Below are 11,252 nucleotides of genomic sequence, written 5' to 3'. Positions count from 1 at the left end.
CTCGCGACACTTAACTCGTTATGTTATGTTTCAAGCTTTAGAATTTGTCTAAAAAAAGTTATTTGATATTTTAATCGATTTAATTAAAAATTATAAATGTTATTTATTTCCGAAGTTTTTTCATTTTTTTTTAAATTTTAGCAAAACAGCTAAATAAAACCAAAAAAAGATTTTTTTGGCAAGGCGATTTATTTATTGTTGCACCAACGTTTTGTTTTCATTTAAAAAAAATTCAATATATCTTAATTAAAATATAGATAAAACAATAATGCTAATAAATGAAATAAAATAGCAATAACATAGAAAAATTAATCAAAATTCTGCAATAAATAGTTGAATTAATAAGTGAATATACAGAAACAAAATAACGCTGAATCTATTGACTGAGTGTCTATAATACAAAATATTTAATTAATAAATTAATTTATCAAAAATAGAAATTCAATTAAGATCCCTACATAAACGAAAACATAAGCTAGTTGAAAAAATATAATTTATTAAATTTAAAGAGAAATTATGTGAAAATTATTGGAAAAGAAATTTTCATTATACCTATTATTCAAAAACACACACACACACAACATACACACGTACACAACATACACACGCACACAAACACACGCACGCAAACACACAAAACAATTAATATTAAATCACGATTCATGTTGATAACTCCACTAAACTAGGCTAACAAAACCATCAATCTAACAAAATTAGAAACAGTACAAACAAAAACAAACAGTAGCAACAGTAGTAGAAGTAACCACCGTGGTAGTTGTAGTAGTAGGAGTAGCAGTAGACCTCTACAACTACAACCCCTGCAGCTGCCCCTAACACACACACACACGCACACACACACGCACGCACGCACGCACTGACTGACAAATAAATGACTAATTCAACTCATAGACTTCTTTTATCAAAATAATCACGATAATAAAAATCAGCCATGTTTTCGTTCATATCATGTTTTTTACTATTCATATTGTAATTCATGTTATTTTTGTTGTTGCTGTTGTTTGGGTAGATTGGAGCGGACAGATTTGTGTTGGTCCTCACCGGCCTAATGACGTCATCGTAAACTAGGGATGGCTGATTTGGTGGACTGCTTGACAGTTTGGCTTTCGAACTATATAATTATTTTTAATGGTATAGCGTTTGATGAAAATTTTGAAGTAGAAAAATTAAAAAAAAGCCAATTAATGAAAGAAAAATGTATGAATGAATTATTGATCGATTGAACAAATGAAAAAGTAGAAGAATATTAAATGGACCAACTGAATTATTCTATCTCCACGTTTTAACCTCGATTTCGCATCATTCAAACCGTGTGGAAAAGCTGTAAATGATGGTGATGATGATGAAGATGACGGCGATGGTGATGATGATGGAGATGAAGATGATGGTGATGAAGATGATATGATGGTAATGAAGATGATGAAAATGATGATGAAGATGATGATGGAGATGGAGATGATAAAGATGATGGTGATGAAGATGATGATGGAGATGATGATGAAAATGATGATGATGAAGATGATGAAGAAGATGACGGTGATAATTTTCACAAAAATTATGGTTTAATAGTTCTAAATTGCAAAGCGTTACAAAATGTGTTTGCATGGCTACATTCAATTTAGTCCGTTGGCAATCGATAAAAATCAATAACAGGTAGAAGAACAAAAGACGAGAAACGAACAATCAATCTCGAGTAACGCGTTGACCGCATTGATGGCCTTGATAGCTTCCATAGCTATCATATCATCACTTGAGGAAAAGTCCAGGTAAGTGAGTGAAAGTGATGACGATGACTGTGGTGGTGGCGATGATGATGAAGATGATAGTCCCTGCTGTGCCTTCATCATTTCGTGTCTGTGAGCCTGCTGTTTCCTTCGTTGCAGTGATTCCACTACAAACTTCACAGCGCGGTGTGGTGAAGATGTTAAGTTGTTAATCTATCCGTCTATCTATCCGTCCATCTATCTATCAATCAATACATCCGTCCATCCATCCATCCGTCCATCCATCCTTCCATCCATCCGTCCGTCCGTCCGTCCATCCATCCATCCATCCATTCATCCATCCATCCGTCCATTCATCCACACACTTTGGCAAAGCACATGAGTTTATCAGTAGCGGTTTCATAGAGGTTTCTACTCGTTTCGAGGTTTTTCCTCTCGTATGATAACCTACTCAGCTCCAGCTGGTTGTGGGATTGTCGGTCCTGGAAAGAAAAAAAATGTTTTCAAGTGTGTATGTGTGTGTTGTGTGTGTTTGTGTTTGTTGTATGTGTGTGTGTTGTATGTGTGTGGTCTATGTGTCTTGTGTGTGTGAGTTGTATGAATGTTATGTGTTGTGTGTAAAGGTTTGTATGTGTGTAGTGTGCAAGTCATAGTCATCCTCATAATCACAACAACAGCAATGTCATCATCATCATCGTGGTCATCATCATCCTCATCATTACAACAACAACAACAACAACAACTACAACAACAACAGCAACATCAACAGCAACAACAACGACAACAACAACAATAACAACAACAACTACAACAACTACAACGACAACAACGTCATCATCATCATGCCCATCATCACCATCATCATCGTCTTCATGACCGTCACGAACGTTTTTAATGCTGTTATGTTCGAAGTGTCTGAGAACCAGTTCGTAATCGTTCTCGGTTTTTCGCGCCATTTTTTGTGCTTCTTCCAACAGGCGCAATTTATTCTTCGTGTAGGACAGTTGGTCCTGTGTCTCCATGTGGTCCTGATAATGATGATGATGATTGTGGTGGTGTTGATGATGATGACAATCATAATCATCAATGAAGAAGATGATGATGATGATTCTGGTGGTGTTGATGATGACGATCATAATCATCAATGAAGAAGAAGAAGATGATAAGAGTAATATTAATAAAGATGATGATGATGACGAAGATGACGATGATGGTAATTAGTTTGAAGTTATGAAATGTTTATGGATAAGAAGAAGGATGATTGTAAAGCTGGTTGAGGCAGGCATTAAAATAATAAGAAGAATAAAATCTTGATGCTGATGATAATAACAGCGATGATGATGATAGTGATGATAATGGTTATGATGATGATAACGACGATGATCATTATAATGATGATGATGATAATAATGATGATGTTCATGAACAAACATTCTTATATCTGGTTATCTCCCTCTCCAATGCTGTTATTGTTCCATCTTTCTGTGTGATCATTGTCTGATTGAATGAGTGAGTGAATGAGTGAGTGAATGAGTGAGTGAATGAGTGAGTGAATGAGTGAATGAATGAATGAACGAACGAATGAATGAATGAATGAATGAATGAATGAATAAATGAATGAATGAATGAATGAATGAATGAATGAACGAATGAATGAACAAACTAATGAATGATGAATGAATAAATGAATTAATGAATTAATGAACAAATGAATAAAAAACTGAATGAATGAATAAAAGAATAAAAAATTAACCCTTAAATCCTGATTTTCTTTAACAAGTTGTTTATTTCTTAAGGTGCTGTCGGTTACAATCTAAAAATGTTAGCATGAAGTACGTTTTAAAATTTTTTATCAACATTCTGATGACCAATTTTGATGGTGACGATGATGATGCTGTTGATATGAATCAATCATCGTCATCATCATCGTCATCAAAATCCCCATATAACTATCATCATCAATGTCGTCATTATCATCACCACCCTCATCATAATTATCATCATCACCATCATCATCACCATCATCATCACCATCATCATCACCATCATCATCACCATCATCATCACCATCACCATCATTCTTATCATAAGATTAAAGTTTTCCAATCCTCTCTACTAACACGTCCAGTGTCGTCATGATGATGATGATGATGATGATGATCAAGATGATGATGATGATGGTGACCACTCAGAAACATTTCTCTTGCTAACTTAACAAATTCTGTTTCAGTGGGATGGTATATAAATAAAAATATGAATGAACGAATGAATAAATGAATGAATGGAATGAATTTATGAATGAATGAATCAATGAACCATTTGATCAATCAATTAGTTTGTTCAACAACGCTCATCAATGAACTTATAATCAAATCAGATGGGTCTTGAGATCCGCTCTGAACTTTGCAAGTGATGGAGAAGTATTAATAGTTAGAGAAGGATGTAAAGACCTCCAGAGAAAAGAGTCAAAAAAATAAAAACAACGAATGAATGAATGGGTGAATGAATACACGAATGAATTAAAATTTTCATAATTGATAAAGGCATATCTATAATTATAATTTTAATTTATAACCAATTATAATCTATAATTGTTTGAGTTTCAGACTCGAACGAACGTCATTCGAGGCAGGTTATCATCTTGCAACAACTATAACAACCCTAACCACAATATCAGCAGCAACAGCAACAACATAAACAACAACCATAACCACAACACAACAGCAGCAGCAACAACAACAACAACACCAAAAATCAATCAAAACACTTAACCGTCTCTGAGCTAACTAGTTAACATGTTCATAACACGAACAAACTTTTTAAAAACAACTCCGAGAAATTTGTAAAGAGAAAATTTTTCTCTTTAACCTCCGTATGCAACCGTTCCGGTCTCGTCTATAGACAAACGGTTCCTCATCTCTTCCTCTTCGGCCTCGCTCGGGTGCAGGCCAAGAAACTTCAATGACTTTTAAAAATGAAATCATAATTTTTTTTATAAATTTTATTTATTTAAGTTTAAAAATATTTTTACAATTTAAATTAGCAAATTATTAAAATAAAAAAAAGTATTTTAAAATTTATTTTAATCATTAGGTACCTGTTTTAATCTTTCGATCTTTAGTCTCACAAAAGGATCGATTGATATGTTGCTGGTGTAGTGACTGTTGTTACTGGTGGTTGATAAGTTGTGGCTGATGTGGCTGTTGTGGTTGCTGTTAAAATGGTTGTCGCTGGTTTTCGTTGTTGACGGGTTTCTGTGATTGGTTGGTGTGCTAGTGAGGTAGTTGTTGGTTGATAGGTTGAGGTTACCGGGGCTGCTGTGGTTGGTTGATTTGTAGTTGTGGTCGTTGACGGCTGCTAACTTGTGGCTGGTGTCAACATGCTCGTGGCTGTCGTTGTTTGAAAAGCTGTCGTAGTTGTGGTTGACATTCTCGCTTGGTTTTGTTGTCTGGTTAATCTCCTTTCCTGATTGGAGTTTTTTCAATAATAATAATAATAATAATTATTATTATTATTTTTATTATTACTTACTGTTGTTTTTTGTTTTTGTGCTGTTGTTGTAGCTGTCATGAAGAGTGGGTGAGCTGGCTCTGGAAAATATGTACAACTCACCTAGGTCTTTGTAGTCTTGACTGGTTGATTGATTGGTTGATTGAATAGCTGATTGATTGGTTGGTTGATTGATTAAATGATTGACTGATCAAATCTTTCATTCATTTGTTCGTTCGTTCATCCGTCTGTTCACTAGTTCGTTTGCAATTCTTTTATTCTTATTCTTATATCTTATTCTTTTCATCGTTCGTTAATTCATTCATTTATTCATTTGTTTGATCATTCATTCATTCATTAAATACATTAATTTATTTATTTGTTCGTTCATTTTTTTACTCATTCTTTCATTCAAACGTTTGTTCGTTCACTCTCTCATTAGAAGGTTCAACAGACAACAACATTTAAAAAAATCTAACCAAACAGAATGCTTGCCTACATATAACCCTGATGATTACAATGTTTACTGATGTCATCACCATCACCACATCATCATCACCATCATCGTCATCATCATCATCATCATCATCCTTAAAATCATCATCCAGCTGCACTCCACCCACCTAGATCACCCGAACAGACAACATTTTAACTGCCCTAATTAGCATTCAATGCCAGAACATCGTCATCTACATACAACAACTTCATCATCGTCATCATCATCAGTATCATAATCTTTATCGTGATTATCACCACTGCCGTTGTCATCACTATCATCATAACTTTCATCATCATCCTCATCATCTTCATAATCATTATCATCAGCAGTACCATAAAACCTACCTAGATTTATCATCCCTACATATTTTCAGTTGTACGAAGCCCTCCTCTGAACATTTTCTCAACAATTGAACCGCCCTTCAACAAATAATTTATTCATATACGTCTTTCTTGGTTTTTTAATAAATATATATATGTAAAACTTAGTCACAAACTCAACAATGTTGAAAATCCAGTTATAACTTAGTATCTGTTTTGTAAAAACAAATTTGAAAATATTCAGTAATTAATTTTATAAAATGGAAAATAAATTTAATGACTTTTCGTTAGTTTCCTCTAGCAGACTGATTCCATTGACGCTGGCGATCTGATCACCTTCTTGCAAACGACCTAGAAGAAATTAATGGAATATTTATTAAAAATAAAAAAGTTAAAAAAAACAATTAAATATCATTAAATAAAATAAATAGATGACTAATTTATCAAGTTATGACAAACAAAAGAAGAAAAAAATAAATTAAAAAAAAAAGATGAACCACCATCTTGAAATGCAAGACCCCCATCGACAATACTCTTTATAAAGATTCCAGGCACTTTCTGACCCTCTTCCAACAATCCCTCTTCTCCACCAATTACGCATATGCCTATAAGAAATGTTATTATTCTGTTTATTATTATTATTATTATTATTATTATTATTATTATTATTAGCAACCATCAACATCATATTCATCATCGTCGTCATTATCGTCACCATCATCATCATCATCATCATCACAATCGTCATCATGATCGTCATCATTGTCCCCAACAAGGCCATCATCATCACCATTATTATTATATATTACATTACATTATATTATATTATAGAATAATATTATTATTAATATTATAATTTTTAATATTATGATCCAACCAGACCTAATCCTTTATCAAGTACATTAAAGGTGACGGTTTTCAGTTCTCTATTCTCAAAATTTCTGCAATTTAAAAACGTTTTAATTTAAAAAATTAAATAATAACAATGAAAGTAAAAAGTTATAACTTTTATTTATGATCATTGTGTGTGTGTGTGTGTGTGAATGTTGCATGTGTACGTGTGTATGTTGTATTCTTATGTGTCTCTATGCAGTATGTTTTTGTATCTGTCTCTCTCTATATAGTGTTGTATAGTCTGTGTGATTATGCAGTATGTGTACCTACGTATTAGCTTGTATCTGTATGTATATATATACATGACTGTGTGTAAGTGTGTGAGTTTCAATTAATAATGATTAAATAACAAAATTCAAACTGTTGGAAAAACTGAAAATGATAACTCTGTCATCTGGCGGGGGAAACTTTTTGAAATGAAAAACCAACGAAATATTTCGAAAGGTAATCTTCTCAGTTGCTTTTGTTTACCCGGATTGCTATTCGTATAAATTATTGTAAAAGTGGATTCGATTAGGAAGACTACTTACCTTTCTGCACACGTAGATTCTATTTTCTATACTATTATATTTTACATACATACATATATATGTATATTTATTATTTATATCATATTATATTATATTATATCTACATATATATATTACATTCTATTTTAATCTATATGTGTTGTAGATACTATCATGTTTTGGATGCTATATGTCCTGTATCTTTTTGTAGATATCTAGCTTGTTATCATCCATCTATCCAATGGATATATATATCCATGATTTATCCAGATATCCTTGTTAATCATCGTTGTTGTCGATGTATCAACCAAACGATCAATTAGTTTATTAATTTATCTACGAAAATAATGTACATCTTATATAAACTATACGTGCATGCTAAAATAATATTTGTGGTTTTATGCGTGTGTGTGTTTGTTTGTGTGTATGTGCTTAGATTTTAGCTGACTTTGAACTAGTAAGTAGTACAGTGAAAAGTAGTAACATCACATTCCATTGTGGAGTGTGCTCTGTCCAAACTGCTCTGTTGGTGCCTTGTTTTGCGATTATGAATGATTTTTTTTAGAAGTAGTAGTACTGATATTTTGATGTTTCAATGAAAATCATTACAAATGGAATCAATTTTAAACAGCTGAAATTTGAAAACTTAGATTTCAGTAACAACGATGTCTTTAATTTAATATTTGAAATGGAAATTGTCAGAATTTTACCAAATACAAATTACTTCAAAACAGTAACTAATCCAACGACATAAAAATCTGACTGTTTTGTGATTTCTTTGTTGCTAGGCGACAATAAAGGTTTAATTATTTTTATTTCTATTTCATTTGTATTTCACCGCTTCAATTTTTAACACTATGATGTAACTTCGCCGTCCGTATTTATACTTTCTAATTTTCCGTTGTGTGTGTGAGGTTTTATTTAGTTTTAGAGTTACATTACGTTACATTACATCACAAGATTACATTACGTATTACGATTACAAATTACACAATGTTGTTATTTTGTCCCAACTGTTTCAATGCACTGGTCCTTGCCGAGAAAAATGGCCGCAACAGACTTTTATGCCTCACCTGTCCCTTTTTCCACGAGATTGTCAAAAAGGTTTGTTATTATTTTCAATGATTAATCATTTTAATTAATATAATAATATTTTTTGTCTTATTTTTTTAACCATACTTTTATTTTATTTAAAATTTAATTAAATTTTAAACATTCTTCATTAAAATTAAATAATATTATATTAAATAAAAAATTTTCTCAATTATGTTGGAATGTAAAAAATTTTTTTTTATTTATAGATCACATTTAAAAAGTACACAAAATTAAAAGACGTTGAAGACGCCCTAGGCGGACCTGATGCTTGGAAGAATGCTCAGGCAACAAATGGTAACTTAAATTTTATTCATTCATTCAATTGTTTATTCATTTATTCATGTATTTAACCATTATTTACTCTATCACGTCACTTATTTATTTTCTCATATATAATCGTATAATGCATAGCGTAATTGTGAATTAACACATAACTTGTTATATATTCTTATAAATAACGACCATTTCACACACATACACATATCCTAACGGATGATAATAATTAAATTTTTTAATATGTTGACTTCAAACAAATATTTATTTGTAAATGTTGTTTATATAATTCATCAACATAATTTCTTAATGCTTGCCAGAAACCTGCCCGTCATGTGAGCACACTCGAGCATTCTACATGGAACTCCAGACAAAATCGGCAGACGAGCCCACTACAGTATTCTACAGATGCTGTGAATGTGCACATGTCTGGAAAACTGACTAACACAACGATAACTACACCCGACATGTAATTTTTTGTAAAAAGTTTCACTAATCAGTTCTGAAATTCACATTTTTTTTAAACCTTCATTCAAAACTGTAAATATTTATTCGATCATTGGTGATATAGCTTAAGATTCAGTCACACAAACTGCAAAAATAGGATGGTTTTTTGATTGTTTCGTTCATGACTTTTATGAAGAAAACAAAACAAATTAGGGGAAGAGAAGTTTTTATTGATTTATTAATTTAAATTTTCTTATTCAAACATCAGTGCAGCAGCAACTCAACCAAGGGGTAATTAATTATTAAACTTCTATTCATACAAACTATAATAATAGTAATAATAGAAATAAAATAAAATACTTGTCTCTTCAACAAACACAATCGGTATTTGAAATAATTCAATGAAAAAAAAAATCACAAAAATAAAACTGTTATATTTTTCTATTATTATTATTATTATTATTATTATTATTATTATTATTACATAAGCTGATGCAACACAAGTAAAATTGAAAACTAAAGTTTACGAAATCGTACAAAATTCAATGTTTATGAAATATTAACCCTTTGAGTAATAATTAACAACCATCATTATTAGTATATTATTATTGTATTCTTAGTAATAATGTGGACAATTTCACGATAAGTAGAGTGTTAACTTATTTTAACTTGAGCTTCAAACTTTTCCTATGTGCAAATGAATGAATTTTAGTAGAGAATGAGTTGCTAAATTGATTGTTACGTCAGTGGTTATGTCTGCAGCAACATATTGTGTTAAAAATAAACAATTCAAATACATTACCTTATAAGTGGGATTGTCATTAAAGGAAAACAGTATATGGCGGCAAAACATTTTTATTTATTTATTTGAGGTAATTATTGTAAAATATTTATATGGTAAAAAAAATGAAAATATTTGTTAACCATATCGTAAAAGCGAATTAAACATTTTAAATACTAATAAAATTACATAGATGGGAAGAGCGAATTGTCGCAATTCAAAACTTAAAAACGGCGATTTTCATTACTTCAAGTTAGATGCGCCTAAAATTGATCTCTACTAAAGCACGTTTTACAATTTGAAATTCAAACAATATCCACATTATAGTCTACAATGCAGTTCAATTGGTATAACTACAAATTATAAGTTATGCTTGGTGATCTGCTTCAAACACACTCTGAATCCAGATCATTATATGAAGTCATCCATCCATTATATGGATTGTCTACTAACTTCCTTCTATCAGCAGGAAGTTTTATGTAACCTATTATTCCACAAAGAATCATTGTTCTTTCGAGCTGTGTTTTCGTTTTCCAAGTCAATTGCTGGAATCTTCTTTTTTACTAATTCCAAAATTGTGCCTGCATGCAGCAGTGTCAGGAAGGAATACAGAGGTTCTCATTATTTTAAAATAAATTTAACAGATACCTCACCATTATTACAAACTTCTTTCAACTTCTGAAAAATCCTCTCTCAAAATCGAACAAAAATCACTGAAATGTCATTTAATTCACCACCTTGCGTCTAGATTCTAAAGCCATTCAAGTTAAAAATATCAATACAAAATTAACGTTTTCTGTGTCAGCGTGCGTGTGGTGTGGTGTGGCGTGGCTGGAAAGTGAGTTGAGAAGTACAATGAGTGATATCGCAGACATTTACATAGATGTGTATTAATATAATATTACTTACTATTGATAATATTATATTATCATTTTAATAATATTAAAACTAATAAACTAATATATAAACAATTAACACTTGAATGTTAATGACAATGATGAATATATATATATATATATATATATATATATATATATATATATATATATGTGTGTGTGTTAGAAATTATAATTTATTACTACAGTGATAATTATCACTGTATATATATACATATATATATACATATATATATATATATATATATATATATATTCATATATATACAAATATGTATGTATAACGTCCTACCTCGGGAAACCGGGT

At 31.1% G+C, this 11,252-nt stretch overlaps 1 protein-coding gene across 1 annotated transcript; it reads left to right on the top strand.

The window, feature by feature from the left end:
- The first annotated feature begins 7,965 nt into the window (after positions 1-7,965).
- Positions 7,966-10,369, top strand: HELRODRAFT_184869 (hypothetical protein). The gene is given in 6 exon segments (XM_009011576.1): positions 7,966-8,140; positions 8,159-8,259; positions 8,413-8,557; positions 8,755-8,842; positions 9,142-9,730; positions 9,752-10,369. 3 exon segments carry the CDS (start codon positions 8,447-8,449, stop codon positions 9,264-9,266), a joined length of 324 nt encoding a protein of 107 aa, XP_009009824.1. The 5' UTR covers positions 7,966-8,140; positions 8,159-8,259; positions 8,413-8,446; the 3' UTR covers positions 9,267-9,730; positions 9,752-10,369.
- The last annotated feature ends 883 nt before the right edge of the window (positions 10,370-11,252 follow it).

The sequence above is a fragment of the Helobdella robusta genome (genome assembly GCF_000326865.2).
Source record: "Helobdella robusta unplaced genomic scaffold HELROscaffold_1, whole genome shotgun sequence".
Taxonomy (NCBI): Eukaryota; Metazoa; Annelida; class Clitellata; order Rhynchobdellida; family Glossiphoniidae; genus Helobdella; species Helobdella robusta.
The sequence above is the reverse complement of the archived record's forward strand: the minus strand, read 5'-3'. Positions and strand labels throughout refer to the sequence as shown.